Source organism: Podarcis melisellensis (assembly GCF_964234715.1).
Source record: "Podarcis melisellensis genome assembly, chromosome: 16".
Classification (NCBI taxonomy): domain Eukaryota; kingdom Metazoa; phylum Chordata; class Lepidosauria; order Squamata; family Lacertidae; genus Podarcis; species Podarcis melisellensis.
The window spans coordinates 23,547,409-23,569,731 of NC_138533.1; the positions used below are offsets into that span (position 1 = coordinate 23,547,409).

The 22,323-nt window shown below is 48.4% G+C and overlaps 1 protein-coding gene across 1 annotated transcript in view; it reads right to left on the bottom strand.

Moving 5' to 3' along the window:
• The window catches only part of GAS2L1 (growth arrest specific 2 like 1), a 48,687-nt gene that overhangs the window by 17,929 nt on the left and 8,435 nt on the right, over positions 1-22,323 (bottom strand). Inside the window, exon 2 of the mRNA XM_081892279.1 lies at positions 20,877-21,551. Coding sequence (XP_081748405.1) covers positions 20,877-21,527 — 651 coding nt within the window. The 5' untranslated portion in view covers positions 21,528-21,551. The remainder of the gene's footprint in view (positions 1-20,876; positions 21,552-22,323) is intronic.

Here is a 22,323-nt window from a genome sequence, read left to right on the forward strand (position 1 = left end):
TCCTTTTATTAACTTTGTGTAAATGTGTTTAATGTGCATAAATCCATAAATCATACAGAGGAAGAGCAGAATGTCCCTGGATTTGCATGACTGCATGGCCTGAATGAATATTTCTCTTTTTTTAAGTTTGTGCACACACAGGTCTCATATCCCTCTCTCAATGCCTGCTGCAAATGTTTTATTTTGAGAGATCGGTAACTCGCCCAAAGCCACGTCGCAGGTTTTGTGGCGGAGGCAAGGATTCCAGCCCAGCATCCCACATCCAAAAAAGTCTGCTGCACTACGCCAGCTTTGAGCTGCGGCACTTCTAGATGGGCACCATTTCCCATCCACCCCCCTGCCAAGCCAGAGAGTCACCCCCCCAAAAAAATAATAATTTCTGAATGTGCATGTCACTCCATGTCGCTTCCAAGCAGATGAGGACACATTAATTCCTCCTGCAGCCGATCCGTTATGAAATGTTTTTGGGAGACCAGCAGATGCTGAGAATTGGAGCACGGGTGGGGTGGGGGGGTGTTACTATTTATATAGCCCCATTGACAGAAACATCTTCAGCAGCGCAGGAGAAATTAACGTCCAAAATCCCTCGTCACGCTCCGGGGTCTAATCTGCCAAACGGGCTGGAGATGAGGCAGCAAGCCGGCCGCAATTATTTTGCAACCGGCTCAAGAGATCTTTTGCACATGTGGCACAGCCGGCCGGCCTTCCAGAACACATGTGGATGGCCATCGCCACAGCAACCAGATCTCAACAGCTGTTGGCACCATGCCAGCCGAAAGCTGGAGACAGTCGTGGGGGTCGGGGATGGAAGAGAAGCAAAACTGGTATTTTTAGTTAGCTGCAAAGGGGCGCTTCTGGTCTCGACATCTGGAGTGGAAGCGAGGAAGAGCTGGGAACACTTAAGACGGAGAGCAGATCGTTTGCCCCCACCACCCAGGCCGAATTCTGCACCCCAAACCCTCCCAGCCGCAAATGTTTCCAGATTTGCTGGGAAAACAGGGAGGTTGGAAGAGGCAAGGCAAGACTCTACATTCTGCTGCGCAGAGCCAGGAAGTTGCCGGCGGCAACTCTTGGGTTTAAAACGCAGATGTGGATGAATTAGGCCTGGCCACCCAGGAATCCCCACCCCAGAGACATCTAGGTAGGGAGCAAGCAGCCTTGCCTTTCCACTGGGTCTCAAAAGACTCTGAAAGTCCTGCTTGCACCCATCATACATCTGGGATCAGCACAGGAGCCTGCCTTACAAGCTACTGTATTTTTTGCTCCCTAAGACTCACTTTTTCCCTCCTAAAAAGTAAGGGGAAATGTGTGTGCGTCTTATGGAGCGAATGCAGGCTGCACAGCTATCCCAGAAGCCAAAACAGCAAGAGGGATTGCTGCTTTCACTGCGCAGCAATTCCTCTTGCTGTTCTGGCTTCTGAGATTCAGAATATTTTTTTTCTTGTTTTCCTTCTCCAAAAACTACGTGCGTCTTGTTGTCTGGTGCATCTTATAGAGCGAAAAATACGGTATTCCTTTTCATTTTGGGGAGCTTGCCCAACTGCCGTTTTCAGTGCTCCCTCTTATCAAACACGTCATTTGTGCACATTTAATAAATGCATGGAAAACTGAATAAATAAAATGTTTTCGTTTGCACCATTCATTCTGCAACGTTTCCCCTTTTGCTTATATGATTCTGGTTTCGTTCATCAGAGAAGGGAGGAAGGAATAGGGATTTTATTCCACCCACCTCCCCGTCTTATGAGATATTAAGTGCGTTGAACAAACAAACAAAAACCAAGTAACAGCAATGTGTAGAGATGGGTAAGAATCAATATGGGTTACCTGGATGCAAAATGTTAATGGGCTTTTCAAGACAACAGAGGAGGCTCAGCCCTGATCAGATTCCTCTGCCTGTCGCCTGACACACCCTGCAAATAGATTAGCATCTTTGTACGCCTGTCTAGTCATGCCCTGGCGTAATGTAATCAGCTGCCCATAAAACACAGCCGTCCAGCCGCCCACCCGTGACTTCCCCGTTCTGCTTTCCTCGGGCAGATGCCAAGAGGTGACTATATTTGGGAAACCTCAAGAGATCTGGGGCAAAGATTAGCTCATTGCACATTACGCAGCAGCCATTCAAGAACCCAGGGTTCTCTCTCTCTCTCTAACAACATAATTAAACATACACACACCCAATGCAGAAATCTAAGTAATCCAGATATGGGAGAGCTCACCAGCCTTACTGCCGATTCAGCCGCCTTCAGAGACCCAGCGAGGTTCAAACCTCTTCTTCCCTATGTCAATACTGTCATTTATATATACAGTGGTACCTCAGGTTAAGAACTTAATTTGTTCTGGAGGTCCGTTCTTAACCTGAAACTGTTCTTAACCTGAAGCACCACTTTAGCTAATGGGGCCTTCCACTGCTGCCACACGATTTCTGTTCTCATCCTGAAGCAAAGTTCTTAACCCAGGGTACTATTTCTGGGTTAGCGGAGTCAAACCTGAAGCGTCTGTAACCTGAGGTACCACTGCATAGCATTGTGGGTTCTAGCCAGTGTAGTGAACCATTTGTAGCTCAATCAGTAATGCATGAGACTCTTCATCTCAGTGTTCTGGGTTCGAGAATCGCCTTGGGCAAAAAGATTCCTGCACTGCAGAGGGCTGGAATCGATGACCCTCGTGGTCCCTTCCAGCTCTATGATTTAGGGTCTTCTCTGTGGCAGCTCCAAAAGTGAGGAACTCCCTCCCCACAGAGCATCTTCATTGTAGGGTTTTTTTAGCCATATACCTCTTGATCCAGGCTTTCTGACAATTAATGTATTTTTGTTTTGCTTTGTGCCTTTTTGTACTGTTTATAAAACTTTACACTGTTCCATTTGGAAGTGTTTTACTCATCTTTCTTGGAAGTCAATCGCGGGGATCATTCTGTGTACAACCCTAAGGACTAACAGAGTTAGTGTGAAGGTCAGCTAGCCAAGAGGGGGCCAAGTGGAAGCGTTGCTTAGCAACCAGGCAGGGCGGCACGATGCCTGCTGAGGTGGTACATGCTCTGATTGGCTATGCAGTTGTGAGGGAGTTTCCCCTCTGTACGCTTGCTTGAAAAACCTCCTTCTGTGTGCAGGGCCTGAGAGAAAAGACAAAACTTCTCATCAAATTATAAGCTGCTTTGTTCCGTTTTCTTCAGGAAAGTGTGTCTAAGGGTTTCTTTCTACTTTGGACTCCACCTGTATCATCACTGAAGCAGCTTTGGTAACAGTTGTATCCCTGTAATGGCCTTGTCTCCTTTTTATAACTGTATATTCTATTGCCATAACCCACCTTAGGACCTTATGGGTGAGTAAGAAACCTTCGAAATAAATGGCCTAAACTGCTAAGAGGAACCTCCATATGCAGCTGCAGTATATACCTCTACATATCAGATGTCTGGGTGGGAAGGAAGATTGCTTGCAGCCACCTGACTCCTGGTCTCTATAGGAAATGGGAAGAAGGCGGAATAGATGAGCCTCTGTTTACACTAATAATGCAATTATTCTGCTCTTAGAAACCAACAGCAATTACAGAGGAAATAGTGGAACAGAGTCAAAACCACAGCGGAGATCACAGGAGGCGGGTGGTTTGAGCATGCGGTGTTTGTTCTGACTGGGAGAGCAGAAATGGGACGAGATGATGTTGAAACAAAACTATGATAATAGAACCCGTTCATTCATTTCCCCCCCCCCCAACTGTCTCTATTTCTAGCTGTAGTTAGAGTAACAATGCAGGCACATACAGCGCATGCATGTTTGTTTATGTGCGGGCCAAGTTACCCTTGCAGCGAGTTTATTTTCATCTGTGAAAAGCTGGACAGTCCAAGATTGTTGGCATTTTATTTCCACCGAGGCTTCTTGCCTCAGGGCTGGTGGCTTCAAAAGAGAAAGGAAAGCAGGAGAGAGTCTGTTCTCAACTGCCTCCTCCTCCTCCTCAACTCGGACAATGTCCATAAAAGCCGAGGGCTGGGCATGGAGCCTGGACATTACGAAGCACAAAAAAATGTTCCCTGGGACCTCCGAGGAGAGATGGGGGGCTGGGTATGTCAACCAACCTACTAACATACAAGCACCCATCTCTCTCCATGCAGAAAAGGGAGAGAGCCAAAATCTGGACCTGCGCTTTTCTTAAGTGCATAAGAAGCAGTGTTAGAAACTCAGATCTACAGTTCATACCTCAGGTTATGGCCGCTTCAGATTGCGTTTTTTCAAGTTATGCACCCGCTGAAACCCGGAAGTACCGGAATAGGTTACTTCCAGGTTTCGGCGGTCGCGCATGTGCAGAAGCGCCAAATCGCAGCCCATGCATGTACAGATGCATCGCTGCGGGTTGCAAACACTGCGGCTAGCGAACGTGCATCCCGCACGGATCACATTCGCAACCCGAGTGTCCACTGTATAAGCTAGGTGCCAAATGGCTCACACAAGCTTGCAGTTGCCAAAAAGGAATGTCTGGTTGCCATTTTGGGGTACAACGGCTCTCAAGTCTTATTTTTCAAATGATGGGCTGACTGTGATGGATTCTCAGTTAACCATCTGGCTAGTTCAGATGCCTTGAGCCTTGTTTAAGAGCCTGGAGAACTTAAAAGAAGAAAACGTGCTTGACCCCAGTGACAGTCGGCATCTATCTATTGGCCTATCCCGACTTCTTTTTCTTAACGGTGACTCCTCCTGCTCAGGCTGCTCAGAAAAAGCAATTTGGTTCCAGGAATTCATTCCAATTGTGCAGCAAAAAATATAACTGAAAGAATTCTACAGGATGGGGTCTGAGTTTGTGGAAACGGTCCAGATCCAAAGATCCCCAGATGGTGGGGATGTCAAGAGCTATCCTGGCTCCAAGGTATCTTCACCTGGTTGCAAGTGGCTAATTTCGAACACTGATAAGAAGAGCTTGCCTGCCCAGCATCCAGTTCCCAAGAGTAGCCAACTAGGTGCCCCCAAAGGAAGCCTGGCAGCAGGACCTGGGAGCCGTCAGCAACTCTCCCTACCTGCAATTCCCAAGCAGCTAGTATTCAGAGGCATAAAGCTACAGCTGCTAAGTAGCCACCAATTGCCTGGTCATCTGCAAATGTGTTCACTTCCCTTTCGACGTTGGTGACCACCACTACTTTGCTGTGCAAGCAAACTCCATAGTTTTCACTATGTTGTTGTTGTTTAGTCGTTTAGTCGTGTCCGACTCTTCGTGACCCCATGGACCAGAGCACGCCAGGCACTCCTGTCTACCACTGCCTCCTGCAGTTTGGTCAAACTCATGCTGGTAGCTTCGAGAACACTGTCCAACCATCTCGTCCTCTGCCGCCCCCTTCTCCTTGTGCCCTCCATCTTTCCCAGCATCAGGGTCTTTTCCAGGGAGTCTTCTCTTATCATGAGGTGACCAAAGTATTGGAGCCCCAGCTTCACAATCTGTCCTTCCAGTGAGCACTCAGGGCTGATTTCCTTAAGAATGGAGAGGTTTGATCTTCTTGCAGTCCGTGGGTTTTCACCATGGACCCACCTTATTTCTGAGACGCTTAGTTGTTTGAAACTGTCATTTAACATCTGTGACCTCCCCACCCATATTACTGGACTCAGCAGAAGCCAGCCTGGCCACTGACTAAGGAGGATGGCAGTCAGAGCCCAGCAGCATCTAGGAACATAATAAGCTGCCTTATACCAAGTCAGTAAACACACAAGACGTAACTGGCTGTACTTTTAAGTAAATAAGGTATACTTCATTGTATCAAATTGTAGATTTCAACAGAAGTCTTATAAAGTTCAACGAAAAAAGCAGAAGACCCAGTGGATCAGTTCATTCTCTAGTCAGTTCATGCATAAGGCTTGGGATGGCAAAACAAGGCTAATATTCCGGAAATCCTTGTCTTAGACTCTGTGAAAGGATTCTGTGGAACTGTAACAACCCTTCATGTGGATTACTAGACTATGAACAGACAGGTGGAATAAACATTTATACATGTGTGGACCTTATGCATGAACTTCCGCTGAAATCTACAATTTGATACAATGAAGTATACCTTATTTACTTAAAAGTACAGCCGGTTATGTCTTGTGTGTTTATTGAGTGTGTTTCACGTAACCATAGGTCTGTTGTTGTTTTGCTAATGTTATACCGACTCAGACCTAGCTCAGTATTGCCTACACTGACTGGCAGCAGCTCTCCAGGACTTAGAATCATAGAGTTGGAAGGGACCATGAGGGTCATCTCGTCCAACCCCCTGCAATGCAGGAATCATTTGCCTAACGTGGGGCTCAAACCCACAACCCCGATATTAAGAGTCTCATGCTCTACTGACTGAGTTATCCCATGGTTCAAATTGTGTTTTCTTTGGCACCGCAGGGTGAAGGGTGGGCAAGAAGTAAATAAATGTGTACTGTGTGAGAACAGGATGCTGGACTAGATGGACCTCTGGCCTGATCCAACAGAGCTCCTCTTCTTCTTGTCTGCCCCAAATCTTCCAACATTCAGCTTCATCTGATAGCCCCGAATTGTAGGATTATGAGATAGTGAGGAGGGAGAGCACTGGCTATAACAGGGAACCCAGTTTACGTCTCCAAGCCCAGAATTTGCGCTCGTTTCTTTCGGGACCGTCTTGGCCCAGTGAGTCAAAAGCCCTTTGTACGGAGCTGTGTCATCTCCGAGACCACACAGCCCAAGGAAGGGATGCCCGGCCTGTAAAAAGCTAGCCGTTTGCCCTCCTACTGCAAAACCCAGTGCCAAATCTGCCCTGGCACCCAACAGTAGTGCCATTGAAGAGGCAGCAGCTGCGGCAACCGGCTCTGCCCGTCCCCCTGCCCCCCCCAACCAGGCACACTGTGAAGAGGTCTCCCTCCCTGCCATCAGGGGACTTAACAAGGAATCGGGCCAGGAAGGAGTTTTAAATTAAAAAGGGCTTTGAGATTATAGAGTCAGGAGAGGTCAGTCTCTCAGCTCCTCTCCCCCCTGCTTCCTGAAAGGCTCTTATCACAGGGAGTAATCCAGATGCGATTCAGGATCTCCAGATAATGAAAAGGGGGGCAAAAACAACAGCCACAACCACACGTTGGTCCTCCCTTGGGGTCACCTGCCTGCTGCCTCCCTTACTTATCTCTACTAGCTGGTAGGTAAAGTCAGGCAATGCAACAGAAAGCAGCAAACCTGCTCTGGGGAGCAGCTGGCCAATCAGAACAAGCATTGCCTTCTTTCCCTTGAATAGGGAGATTTGAATAGGGCTGTGGCTCAGAGGTAGAGCATCTGCCTTGCACGTCAAAGGTTCAATTCCCCAATCGGTATCTCCAGGTAAGAGCTGGGAGAGAACCAGGCTGGGTAGCTACTGGGTAGCTCAGTTGGTAAATCATGAGACTCTTAATCTCAAGGTTGTGGGTTTGAGTCCCATGTGGGGCAAAAGATTTTCCTGCATTGCAGGCGGTTAGACTAGACAACCCATCCAACTATGATACTAAGTTCTGGAGAGCTGCTGCCAGTCAGTGTCCACAATACTGAGCTTATTATGTTCCTAGATGCTGTTGGGCTCTGACTGCCATCCTCCTTAGTCAGTGGCCAGGCTGGCTTCTGCTGATAGGAGTTGGGAATCCAGTAATGCGGGTGGGGAGGTCACAGATGTTTAAGTGGCTGGGGGCTCTGAAAGTCAGTCGAAATCAATAAACTAATTTATTTATTGCTTTGTTTTGTTGCACAAAGGTAAGAGTCTCTCTGACCATGTGCAAAGTGCTGGCTCAGTTCCCACAGGACTCTCGTCCACTGTAAGAACAGCACGCTGGATTAGAAGGGCAACTGACACAGCAGATTTTCTAATGTTCTTGCATATCCTTTATTTTAGCTTCCGCATTCCAAGGCCGCAGAGTGGATTGCAATACAAATCCATCCTTGTCTTCTTTAAGCAAAGCCCGTCTAGAACAGACAAATCTGCGTTGGTGACTCCTGACTCACATCAGTTCAGCCCACAGCCTCCGCACCATAGCTGGAGGCAGCTCATAAAAGCCGACAGTTTGCAGGTGCGGATGCCCAGCACATGAGCTGTAAGCTATTTTTGAAACTTCAAAGGAAAGCAGAGTGTTGGCCATAGTTTTGTAGGGGCAAATTTGCCACCTTTAGGGTTGCCATACACCTGGAATTTCCTTAACATACCTGGAATACAGCAGCTGGTAACAGTGTCTGGGCGGGAATCGCTGAGATGTCTGGGAAAATTTGGAGAATCTCCCTAAAAATAGCTCAACAACTTTGGCCAAAAAAAGCTCAACTGATTTTTGTGTCCAGATTTTCACTTTTAAATATGGCAACCCTAGACCTTGAGCCGGGACGCGGGTGGCACTGTGGGTTAAACCACAGAGCCTAGAACTTGCCAATCAGAAGGTCGGCGGTTCGAATCCCCGCAACGGTGTGAGTTCCTGTTGCTCGGTCCCTGCTCCTGCCAACCTAGCAGTTCGAAAGCACGTCAAAGTGCAAGTAGATAAATAGGTACCACTCCGGCGGGAAGGTAAACAGAGTTTCCGTGCGCTGCTCTGGTTCGCCAGAAGCGGCTTAGTCATGCTGGCCACATGACCCGGAAGCTGTACGCCGGCTCCCTCAGCCAATAAAGCGAGATGAGCGCCGCAACCCCAGAGTCGGCCACGACTGGACCTAGTGGTTAGGGGTCCCTTTACCTTTTAGACCTTGAGCCACAAAGGTGCTTGATTTAACAGGGGTCTTGTAAAGGAGCAGAAAAGTGGGGGGAGCGCAGGCCAGGGCGTCAGATGTAGCCCTCCAGACCTCTCTATCTGGCCCTAGGGACTCTCTCCAGACCCCACCCCCCACCAGTCCTGCTTTGCACCCTCCTTGAGTGTTTTTGCATGGGCAGGATGTGTCCTTCGAACTCAGAGAATGCCTCTTGTTTGCTTGGATGCAGGAGGCGGGGCAGACAAGCAAATTAGCATCTGTTGCTCCACCCACTTTTTATAGCCCCACCCACCACTGGCATGTGACTCCCTGCCCCCAAAAGACTGCCAACAAGGTGATGGGGGAAATACACAGAAAAGTGCGGAAAAACAGTCACTTGACACAAGATCGTAAAACCTCTCCTCAAACAAATCAGAACAAAGTCTTGCTGAACACCTGACGTCATATAGCTTCCCTGCAAACTCTGTGCAAACAAATCAGGTTCAAATTAACGAGTTGTTTGGAAATAAGTCAAGGCTGCAACCAGGCCCCGAGAAACTGTTTGCCGCAGCAAGCGCACATCTGTTCCTGCATCAAACTGCATATAAGGTCGACTCCAACTAAGTTTGGCTCAGGGCAGACCGACTGAAATTAACGAAGCTGTTGAAATTAACGAGCATCGCTCCATCACATCCATTCATTTCGCCGGGAATGCTCTGGGGTAGGAACCAACCCTGGATACAAGCCAGAGTTTGTAAGTTCCTCGGGGCAGAGAATTCTACGGGCGTGAGGACTAATTCTGCTCTCTAAATTAAAAACAGTCAACATGAATGGCAAAAAGGAAACCTGGGACTGATACAGGGGTCAACAACATGCAAGGAATCCTGCTGACATGAAAAGAAAAAGCTAACAAGAGGATTATATGCACTTAAAAGCAGTATCATAGAACTTTACACAATCATGGCTTCCCCCAGAGAATTCTGGGAGCTGTGATTTGTTTAGGGCGCTGAGAGTTGATAGGAGAGACCTCTATTCCCCTCAGAGGAGTGGAGGGCAGGTCTATTGATGACTCTCAACTATTATCAGATTAAAGGGCACAGGGAAAGGCTGCTTCTGCCACTGTCAGAAGCAGGAGACTGGGCTAGGTAAACCTTGATCTGTTCCAGCAATTGTCCTTCATTTCCTTTAAGTTTGGCCCCATCAGCACGCCATACATCCACACCACTTAAAAAAGTCATGGCTTCCCCCAGAGAATTCTGGGAGCTGTAGTTTATCAAGGGCGCTGAGTTGTGAGGGGGCTCCTATTCCCCTCCCAGAGATAAAATTCCCAGAGTTCCCTGGGAGGAAGGATTGATTGTTAAGCCACTCTAGGAATCGCAGCTCCGTGAAGGGAATAGAGGTTTCTTAACAACTCGCAGCACCCTCAACAAACTACACTTCCCAGGATACTTTGGGGACGGGGGACAGAGAACCATGGCTTCTTAAAGTGGTATGACACTGCTATAAATGTATAGCTGGGACCAGAGTTTCTGCCTGCGAAATCTTGGCTAGGAGAGACCGACCGGCTCTTTGGCTGGAGAGCCTCGATTGTGGCAGGCGTCCATTGTGAAGAGAGAACAGAGGCCCCAGTGATCTGCTAAGTGGGGAAGGCCAGCAGTCTCTCGTGTTCTCTCTGTCCTCTTCAGCCATCCCCTCCCCACCCCCCGCCGCATGCTGGCCACAAGATCCTTTGCCTTCCTCTGGCCAAAGATTCAATAAACAAAATGCCACCATCGCAGCGGCTGGATGCTGCTCAGACATTCCCATCTCTCGCCTAACACAGGCCAGACTCCCCCCTCTGATGCCCTCCAAATATTTAGGACTACAAATCCCATCAGCCCCAACCAGCATGGGCAGTGAATCTATGGGAGTTGTAGTCCAGCAAGGCCGTCTAGGCAGCCCAGGACCTCCATACATACTGCCCAGGCTAGCACCCCGGGGAGGTCAACTCAGCACTGCAGATGCAGCGGTTTGCCTTCACCCCTGGAGGCATACTCCATTGTCACTCCAGACAGACAGATGCCAAGAACTATGAGGACTAAGTGTCCCAGCTGTGACTCAGAGGAAGGAAGGAAGGCGGGTGCTTCAGTAAAGCTCCAAGTAGGAGCCTGCGAGCATGCCAGCCCACAGCAGAGAGACCAGGCATGTCAGGGGTTAAATAACACTAGGTGGAATGTTATTAATTTCTGCAAGCTGCAGTACACCATCCTACCAGCTGCAGTGGTGGTGCTGTAGAGGCAACAGCTTCTTCCCCTTGCAGACAACCCTGGTTGTGCAGAGAGAAAATTGCTGGTTCTTGACCATCCTGACCTCCCTTAAGGCCCGACTACCTGAATCGAACATCATCCTGTTAATGATGAGATTGGCAAACACAACTTATATTAAATACCAGGAGGTAGCAATTTCGCTATCAACACTGCAGAGCAAGCACTCCCTGGGCGCCAATGGGAAGCTTAACCCTAATGCTAATTGTTGGTGGGGAGCTATTTCACGGAGATTACAGATTGGGAGGGAAGATTTAAAACTCCCTTCCCCGAGCCAGAATTCTTGACAACCGCTCCTCTTCCTCCTCCTCCTCCTCCTGCCTCTAGGCACCTGGTGTTTACTTTTAAAAAACACATAATCTAATTGCTAATCACCTCATTATAAAGTCAAATGCAAGGAGGCCCTAAGGCTCTCTAGTTGAGGAAGGAGGTGATTTGGCAAGGGGAAAAGATGTCTATATGCAGATCCAGAGATACAGCAGCAGAAAACTTTGCCCAAAGGAAAACCACAGATATGTTAAGTCCAGCTGCGTATTTTTCCAACTGGGATCCAGGGCGAGAGGCGGTGAGGTGTAGTGGTTAGAGTGTTGGACGAAGAGTTGGCAGATCAGGGTTCAAATCCCCACTCAGGCATGAAGCCCACTGGATGACCCTGGGCCATTCATAGAATTATAGGAATGTGGAGTTGAAAGGGACCCTCTCTGACGATTATCTAGTCCATGGGTAAGCAAACTAAGACCTGGGGGCCAGATCCAGCCCAATCGCTTTCTAAATCCGGCCTGCGGATGGTCCGGGAATCAGTGTGTTTTTACATGAGTAGAATGTGTGTTTTTATTTAAAATGCATCTCTGGGTTATTTGTGGGGCAAAGGAATTAGTTCATTCCCGCCCCACCCCCATATAGGTCTGAGGGACAGTGGACCAGCCCCCTGCTGAAAAAGTTTGCTGACCCCTACGAAGCAGGAATATGCAGCTGTTCCCAACAGGAATCGAACCTGCAACCTTGGTGTTACCTGCACTGCACCACACCACAACTGAGCTATCCAGCAGGGGCGGCAACTTGGGCCTTGGGCTTTGGGTGCCCAATGGCACCTGCGACATAACGGGACAACATGATGTTACAGTGACGCTCCACAGTGGCGCTTCTGAGGCCTGACAGGGCCTCAGACGTCATCTCTGAGGCCTCATGGAGCCTAGCAGGGCCTCCAACATCTCCTCAGTGGTTGTGTCGTGCCTCTGACGCGACTTTTGGTAGAAACTGGAAGTCTGCACTGCGGGTGCTGAGCACCCCCCCCAAAAAAAATTGTGAGTGCCTAGGCCCCCAGTAGTTGGCGCCTATGTTATCCAGTCACTCTCAGCCTAGCCTACCTCACAGGGTTGTGGAGGGTGAAGGACGACGTATGCCATCTTGAGCTCCTTAGGGGAAAGGTGGAATATAATAAATAAAATCTGGCTTCAAAACCACAGCTGAGGGATGTTGGCCCATCAACTTGGCTCTTTCCGCCCAAAAGCAGGGTGCAAACAAAGCACTATCTTTTCTAACTTTCCAGTTGCAGAGTAAATAGGACAGGGAACAAAACCTACACACACACCCAGAGCACCAGTTTGGAGTTCATTATTCAGTGTTTTTCTAGTCAAAGGGAGCCTGTCGGGTTGGAGTCATCAGTATGCAAGCGGCAACCCGCCCCAAGAGGCTCCCCCTCAGACGGACAAGAGTGTCCCCCCCCCTTCATGGAAATTGGAGGCTACCCTGCCTTTGCAAAGTGGGCGGCTCACACCTTGCAGCAAGCAGACATTGCTGCAAGTTTCCACTTGAGGAGCCGCAAAAAAACAAGGACGCTGCGTCTAAGAATAAAGTCAGCAATTTATCCAAAGGCATTCATTTCAGACTGCCGGGAGAGGGAATGGAAAGGAGAGAAAGCGCAAAGCTTCTGTACCGAATCCGAACCCCACCAGAAAATTATAGCCTGGCTAATCCACGGCTCCTGTAATGTTATAAATGAGAGACCTGGTGACAGAATGAGAGACCTGGACAGAACCGCAAGCACGGCCAATTCCGAAGTATTTTCTGCTCAAAAGACAGCTACGCAGCACACAGCAGATGCTTTGCAGTGGTGCAAAGCAGGACAGCCAAGGGGAGCTTTCTCAGGTCACTGGAGGCTCCCGGGTTGGCCCTGATTCAAATATTAATCCGCTGATCATCCGTTTGATCCAAGAAAGAGTCACACGTCTGCCACGGACGCTTCCTTTTCCCTTCAACACCCCCCTCCGCCCTGCACACCTTTCAGTTACTACAATCAAAGGTGAGAAGGAAGAGAAGCAGCAGCCAGGCATGGTTCTGCATGCAAAGGAATGGAAAACACAATCTGCTGGATAGAACCTCCAGAGTCAGGGCAGTCTACCACTGGGGCCAGGCGCTGTGGGCAAACCAAAGGCTGAGACACATCACTTTTTGGTCACATTGACACCATCCACGATACCCCTTTAAAAAGACATGGTTCCCCACCCAATAATCCTTGGCGCTGTAGTTTGTTAAGAGTATTGTTAGGAGACCTGCTGCCCCTCACAGAACTACAGTTCCCAGGGTGGTTTCACAATCCATCCCTCCTGATAGGGAACTCTGAGAATTGTGGCGTCATGGGTGTTGGACTATGACCTGGGAGACCAGGGTTCGAATCCCCACTCGGCCCTGAAGCTCACTGCGTGACCTTGGGCCAGTCACCATCTCTTCGCCTAACCTACCTCACAGGGTCGTTGTGAAGGTGAAATCGCACCACCTTTTGATCCTTGGAAGATAAAGGTTGGTATATAACCGTACAACAACAACAATTGCAGCACTGAACTCCTAACAGTGCTCTGCATCCCTTGACAAAACTACAGCTCCCAGAATTCCTTGGGGTGGGGAAGTGTGGTCTCAGGTTACTTTAAACGGATGGTGTGACTGTGGTCTGGTCAAACAGTTGACCCATCATCTTTCTAGCACCTAGTGGAGTCTCATGTCTCCAGATCTCTCTAGATCCCATTACAATATGCAGAACACTGCAGGCTTTGACATCATGCCAGGGTTATTCCTCCCTCCCTCTCATTTTGTTTAGCATCTTAGCCTGATTAAGGGTTCCGGAAAACTTCTAAGACATGCTCATTATTTTGTGACATTTGAGCCGCTCCTAATAAAGGCATTGGCCCTACAGCAGAGCTTGGGATTTTATTCTCCCGCACCCCGCATGGACCACTATGGTAAGAGCTGCTTTTTGTCATCCCAACCATAAACCCCAGTAAGAACATAAAGGAGCCTGCTAGATGAAGTCAATGGCCCATCTAGTCCAGTACAGTGGTACCTCAGGTTAAGTACTTAATTTGTTCCGGAGGTCTGTTCTTAACCTGAAACTGTTCTTAACCTGAAGCACCACTTTAGCTAATAGGGCCTCCCGCTGCTGCCGCACCACGGAGCACAATTTCTGTTCTCATCCTGAAGCAAAGTTCTTAACCCGAGGTACTATTTCTGGGTTAGCGGAGTCTGTAACCTGAAGCGTATGTAACCTGAGGTACCACTGTATCCTGTTCTCACAGAGGCCGGGGGTGGGGCACCAATAAGCAGGACCCAGGGATGAGAGCCCTCTCCTGCAGCAACAGATATTCGAAAGCATTGCTGCCTTCAACCGTGGAGGAAGAGTGCAGCCATCATGGCTCGTCAATCAATGCCTCCTGTGGCAGAGAGTTCCGTCGTTTAACATCCCCAATCTTCCAACGTTCAGCTTCATTGGGTGTGCATCGGTTCCAGGGACAGGAGAGAGGGAGAAAATTGCTTTCCCCTCCCCACTTTCTCCATGCCATCCATGATTTTACGAAGTTCTATCTTGTTGCCTCTTACTCGCCTTTTCTTTCAAGCTAAAATGTCCCATACGCCGCAACCTTTCCTTGTGAGGGAGTTGTTCCACCCCCTTGATCCTTTGGGCTGCTTTTTCTGAATCTTTTCCACCTCTACAATATCCATTTTGAGGCGAGGCAACCAGAACTGTACACAGGTTTTTGGTGGGGAGGGGTTCTAGCAATGGACAAGCTTCTGGGCACAGAGTTGGTCCCTGTCGAAAATCAGGGGTGGAAGGAGATGTTCTTGGGAGTCCAGCTCCTATCAGCCCAAGCCAACATGGCTATTGGATAAGGATGATGTTGTTCCTTAAATTATGGAGGGCCGCCTTGGAAATAAACCCTCCTCAGCCAGGGGAACACTCCACAGAAACCAGATTTGAGGGATTCTGAGAGAAGGGCCTTCTGTCATCTACTGATAATCCTTCGTAGGCTTCCTGACTTTCCTGAACTCTCTCGTTCGTTCAAAGAGCGCTGCCTCGATAGAGCATCCTCTGTGCTCCTTTGAGACCCAGAGTCATAATATTTGTCCACCTCAGAAATAACCCAGCAGCAAAATGAATGGCGCTGTTATTCCCAAGGTTATGTGCCAAACTATTAGCGAGGTGTTTTCCTGCGTCAGTGTTTCGGGAGGGTGTTTATTAAAAAGCCGAAGTGTCAACAGTAACAAAACACAGCTTCACTGTTAAGGCACGTAATATTTCACGCTTTCAAAGCAGCAACTTTCCTTAAGATCCAAAGTCAACAAAGCAGGATAAACTCACTAAACCATATTTTTTTAAAAAATGCTTTGGGTCAATTAATTGTACACTGCAGTGTTTAGAACGCGGCCAGTTTTCAAAGTGGTGAGGACGATGGTTCTCACCTTCCAGAATGCTTCCAGGGCTGGCGAGTCCCTTTAATGCTCCCGGCTCAAGAAACATTAAGAGGTCTCAGAGTTAACAGCATGAGAGTGAATCAGAGCAATTCACCTGACAGCAACCCGCCAATCGTTTCTATAGGAGGCTATCGAATGCGCTTCACTGCACAGAGACTCATACTCTGATGAATTGTTTCAGCAGGTGAAAAGCCAATTTAACATGGAAGTGCAGCGGTCCACAGATACTGGCATGCCTGAGCAGCCAGACATTATTGTGGTCCTTGCTAACCCTTCTCCAGGTCCTCTGCGCTTATATCATAGGATTTATGGAAGCGGGGGTCCCTGAAGCCACGCAGATCCCACAAATCTCTCGCGGGGGGTTTCTACCCATTTCAGAGCTCAGCATAACACAGAGACCTCACTCCTCACCGAATCTGTTGAGCATATCTGTAAGCCTGGGAGAAAAAACTCACGTCACGCTGAACTTTGGAGTGGAAGCCAGTTATTTTCATGCACCAAAGCTCAGCATGTCTTAAGATCTCTTTGCCCAGGTTTTCTGCAGTTTACAACAGCCCAGGGAAGGGGATCTCTGTGTTGCTGAGGATTCTGCTGAGCAGATCTGCAGAGGCTCAGAGAGGCATATTTTGCAGGGTGGGCAAAGAGCAAAATTGGTCTCCAACAGTCATTCCATCAGGCCACATGAGCTGGGACTACAGAGTCTCTAGTCCAGGCATGGCCAAACATGGCCCTCCCGCTGTCTTGGGACTACAACTCCCATCATCCCTAGCCAACAGGACCAGTGGTCAGGGTTGATGGGAATTATAGTCCCAGAACAGCTGGATGGCCAAGTTTGGCCATGCCTGCTCTAGTCTTTCACTCCCCACAGGAATTTTTTCTCAGACTGGGGGCCACATTCCCTTCTGGGAAGCCTTCCAGGGGCCACATGCCGGTGGTGGGCGTGGCCAGAGACAAAGGTAGGTGGAGCAATGGATGTGGGCTAGATTATCGTGTTCACAAGCTCACACACCCCTCTGTGTCCCTCCAGCCAGGCAAACAAGAGACAAGATAGGTTTTTGAGGGCACTTTCCAGGCAGGTAAAGACACACCTGGGGCATGAAGCAGGTCAGGAAAGGGTGCGGCTTGGGGAGAATTTCAGGGGCCAGATAGACAGGACTGTTTCACTCCTGGCCTGAGGTTGCCCGCATCTCCTTTAAGGAAAAAATACATATGTTTGTGTACTTACACATAGATTTGCAATATTTAATTCAAAATTTCCAGTATATTTATATACTGTAATATTTTTGGAATGTTGAATTTTTAAAATTATCTGCAAGATGTGTGTGTGCACATGTGTATGCGTGTATTTACTTGAAATTTTATGACAACTGTATTGATGAACTCATAAACTATACAGTTGTACCTTAGCTTAGTTTCCGAACGTTTTGGCTCCTGAAAGCTGCAAACCTGGAAGTGACTGTACTGGTTTGCGAACTACTTTTGGAAGCCAAACGTTCCGCAGCTTCCCCTTGAGTGCAGGAAGCTCCTGCAGCCAATCAGAAGCCGAGCTTTGGTTTTCAAACGTTTTGGAAGTCGAACGGACATCCAGAACTTATTCTGTTTAACTTCCAGGGTACGACTGTATTTGTAAATAAACAGTATAATAAAGAGAGGCATAAATATTATTAAATAAAATAAAATAAATTATATTTCTCTTAAAATAAAAAAAATTCTCTGCATTGCAGAGAGATGGACCAGATGATCTCCTTGTGGTCCTTTCTGGCTTTACGGTTATGCGATTCCATAAAAATGTTGAATGCCTAGTGCCGAGAGAGGAGGTGGGGAAAGCTTAGCTTTTCTTGAAGATGGGTTTCAGATCCTTAGTGGGGATTTCCCGGCACCACAGCTCTTGTCTGACACTCTAACCACTAGACTACATTGACTCGATTACGATGCCAACCGGTGGTGGGAAAGATGGTTGGGGAAAAATCTGCAGATCTGATAAAGGAACTCTGAAGATGTTGTGTGCAAAGGGAGACCGAAAGCAAATGAATAAACAGTGTTCTGTTTAGGGAAATGGCATGCGAAGGAGAATCCCATATTGACAGCTGCCAAATATTTTTAAAAGGAGGGTTGAAACAACAAGAGGAATTTTCCCATATCCACTGAAGCAAACCGCAAATAGCCTGCAGATCTAAATCACACAACAGCCCGAAGCCTAAGCTTGCCAAGGAGGGCAGCTTGGTTAATCCTCAATTGGGCATTTCAGTTCAAAGAGGACAGCGATGCTAAGCCCAAACACAGCAAACAGCCCTACGCTGTCTTCCCTTCATTGGCTCACTTCATAAACACCTTCAGCCTGATCAGCTGTCAATTAATCGGACCATTTCTTGCTGTCCCTCAAAGGTCGGCATCGTCCTAACTAGAGAGACAATGGAGTGTGCCTTCAGGGGTGAAGTCAAACCACTGCAGTGGAGACCAAAGTCACATCCCTGGGATGCAAGCCTAGGCAGCATGTCTGGAGGTCCTGGGCTACCCAGACAACAAGACCCGCCTCTCAGCCTCGCTGATGTGATCCAGCTTGGCAGCAAGGCATCCTCCAACCGTCTTAGGGACTCCACTCTGGATTTGTGCGAGGTTTATTCCCTAGGCTTAGCCTTTTCTTTTCCTGAAGATATCCCACAAGGCAGGGGAGATTTAACACCAGAGTTTTCCTTCTCCTAAATGGGCTCCCTTCCCAAGTTGATGAGCCCCATCTACCCCTCACTTCTCTCTGCAGCATGCGCAGAGACCGCCTTCCTGACCATTGGACCCAGTATCGGTCTTGTCCGGAAATCCCTAACACACCGAGAGTTTGAGACCCATTGGCTACCCTCACTTGGTTTAGATGCAGTTACAGGTAGGTAGCCGTGTTGGTCTGCTGTAGTCGAAACAAAATTAAACAATTCCTTCCAGTAGCACCTTAGAGCATAGCTGTCAACTTTTCCCTTTTCTTGTGAGGAATCCTTTTCAGAATAAGGGAATTTCCCTTAAAAAAAGGGAAACATTGACAGCTATGCCTTAGAGACCAACTAAGTTTATTATTTGTGTGAGCTTTCATGTGCATGCCCACTTCAAAGTGTCTGAAGAAGTGTGCATGCACACGAAAGCTCATACCACTAACAAACATAGTTGGTGTCTAAGCTGCTACTGAAGGGATGCAGGTGGCGCTGTGGTCTAAACCACAGAGTCCAGGACTTGCCGACCAGAAGGGCGGTGGTTTGAATCCCCGCGACAGGGTGAGCTCCCGTTGTTCAGTCCCAGCTCCTGCCCACCTACAGTTTGAAAGCACATCAAAGTGCAAGTAGATAAGTAGGTACTGCTCGGGTGGGAAGGTAAACGGCGCTTCCGTGCGTTGCTCTGGTTCGCCAGAAGCAGTTTAGTCATGCTGGCCACATGACCTGGAAGCTGTCTGCGGACAAACGCCAGCTCCCTCAGCCTATAGAGCGGGATGAGTGCCGCAACCCCAGAGTCATCCACGACTGGACCTAATGGTCAGGTGTACCTTTACATTTAAGGTGCTACTGGAAGGAATTTTTAAATTTTGGTTTAGCCAGCCAGTCAAACCCCTGAGAGCTGAGAGCTGTGGACAAAGTACCCCAGAAGGAACATGATGTGTCCCCCACCAGACGTACTACTGCTCCTCTAACATCCCAGACACCCACTTCAAATGTAGACCGAGAATACTGAGGGCTGTGCATACATAGGAAGCTGCCTTATAATGAGTCAGACTATTTGTCGATTCTGCTCAGGGCTGCCTACACTGACTGGCAGCAGCTCTCCAGGGTTTGGGGCAAGGAGTCCCTCCCAACCCTACCTAGAGATGTCACCAGTGATTGTTGGATTTCTTCTATGCAAAGCAGATGCTTTGCCACTGAACCATTGGTCCATCTAGCTCAGTATTGTCTGCACTGACCGGCAGCAGCTTGCCTGGGTTTCCGACAGGGGACATTCCTTGTCCTTCCTGGTAGTTCTGGGGAATGAACCTCAGTCCTTCTGTGTGCAAAGCAAACACACTAATCACGGAGCTTCAACTTTGCAGAACACAGAGAGGATGCAAGATGCAGCTCCAGCCTCAGAATTCCACTGAATGAAAAATCTCAGCTTTCCTTTCAAAGCAAACAAGATTCTAGACCTCATGGTTTCAAAAATGTGCTTGAAAGCAGGCGCCTGCCAAAGATGCAGTAACTGAAGGAGCTGCAGAATGAGACTGATCCTGGTCATGAAATGTAGTAGCTTCTGTGCCTTTGCCCTTCACCATGACTATCGAAGCAGAATTAAATTCTGCAGAATGATGCTATGCAAGTGTGTAACGTACCCAGGTTGCAGAATTCTGTTCTACCTAGTGCAGAATTTAGACTGAAACCTCCACTTAAGCACACAATCCTGAAACCCAGTGGACAGAGCAGCTTTCCCCAACCTGGTGCCCTCCAGATGTTTTAGACCATCAGCCCCAGCTAGCATGACTAGTGATGACTGGTGATGGAAACTGACAGTGCAAAACATATGGAGTGCACCAAGTTGGAGGAGGAAACTTCTGGCTCGGTGTTAGAAAACCCAGATGCATAAGCTAGGTGCCAAATGGCCTATGAACTCTCAGTTATAGTCGCCACAACGGAACGTCTTTTCACCTTCCAGTGCAACAGTTCTATGATCTACATTGCTTGGCTGTAGCTTGCTCTTACAACAAGTCACTTGCAGGAAGGAGAAACACACACAATGGAAATGGACAAGGCATTAACGAGGGACTAAGGCAGAGGTTTTTAAACTGCGGTTGCCAACCCTGGCGCGCAGAAATCTCAACATAGTCGCAACTGGACCTGCACCAATAGCAAAAATTGCCTGGGGAATTTCAAACGCTATGGTGGCTCAGTTCTGTTACTGCTGCAGTGCTGGAAATTTCTTAACCAGGTTGGATGCTGTTCATTTATTAACTTGGATTCCCCCCCCCCCCCGAAGAGGGTTATATTTGTGTTGTGGCTGTTTGTTACCCGCTGGGATAGAAATATTTTAAAATAACGACATAAACAAACATTGACATGACTCAGTAAATATGCTGATACAATTGCTAGCCAGCCCTGCAGAATTACAGCCAGGAGAAGGGTTCAGTCTGTAAAAGGAGACACATTTTAAATAAATAAAGAGGATGCCAGCAGGACAGAAGAGACTCACCAGCTCATCCAGGTTCTTGAGGTCACACAAAGTTATCCTCTGGCTTCTGCTCGGGTAAACAGGAGACTTGGGCCCCAGGACTTCGCTCGCCTCCTCCGTCTCCAGCTCACCATAGGCCACCTGGTCTCTCATCTCCTCCTCGATCTCCTCCTCCATTTGGATGAGCATGGGAGCCAGCATCCCGAATTTGGAGCCCTTCCTGGCCACCTCCAGGAGACAAAGGACAAAGTTCTTCTCGTTCTTCTTCAGCACCAGGTCGTTGGTCTCAAACATCACGACATCCTGGATGCCCAGCTCCTGGCGGCACCACTGGATGAAGTTGGAGATGTTGTCCCTGGCGATGAAGGAGCCCGGCATGACGTTCTTGGCCTGGAAGACCACCTCCTTCTGCGGGATCCTCATGCGAGACGCCGCCTCCGGGTGCAGCTGCTGGAACTCCAGCGCAATGCGGTTGACGTTGTTGGCGTGCTGGCAGAGGTCGTAGCCGGTCTCCAGGACATCCATGAAGTTCTCCACTTGGACGTCGAGGTCATAGAGGGTGTTGAGCCACTCGGCCAGGTCCTCCTTCATGGCGTAGAGATACTCCTCGCTGGAGCGGAAGGGGCGGATGCTCTTGGAAGCCGCCGATTGGATGTTGCTCTGGTCAGCCATCTTGCATATTCCCACAGCTCATCACTGGCAGGGGAGAAAATCAGGAGATACCACAATTTACAACACACACAGAGAGAAACTGACCCTTGAATCACCCACTTTACATTCACAGAATTGCACAGCTAGAAGGGAGCACGAGAGTCAACCCGCTGCAAGGCAGGAACAAGTGTTTCCTTGTTGGGAAACCTGTAAGCAGGACCTGAGTGCGACACCATTCTCTCCCTGCTTGCGGTTTCTGAGCACAATTCAAAGTGTTGGTGCTGACCTTTAAAGCCCAGTATACCTCTGGGAGTGTCTCCACCCCCATCGTTCAGCCCAGACACTGAGGTCCAGCACCGAGGGCCTTCTGGCGGTTCCCTCACTGCGAGAAGCGAAGTTACAGAGAACCAGGCAGAGGGCCTTCTCGGTGGTGGCACCCGCCCTGTGGAACACCCTCCAATCAGATGCCAAGGAAATAAACAACTATCTGACTTTTAGAGGACATCCGAAGGCAGCCCTGTTTAGGGAAGATTTTAATGTTTGATAGTGTTTTTAATATTCTATTGGCAGCTGCCCAGAGTGGCTGGGGAAACCCAACTAGATGGGAGGGGTATAAATAAATAAATAAATAAATAAATAAATAAATAAATAAATTATTATTATTATTATTATTCCCAGTGCTTTTTTTCTGGGGAGACGCAGGGGTATGAATACCCATAAATATTTTGTGAATCTAAGTTTGGCCTCATTGAGGGGCAGTATTTCAATAATGAGTAGGAAAATGAGAGTACCCCTAAACATTTTTTTAGAAAAAAAG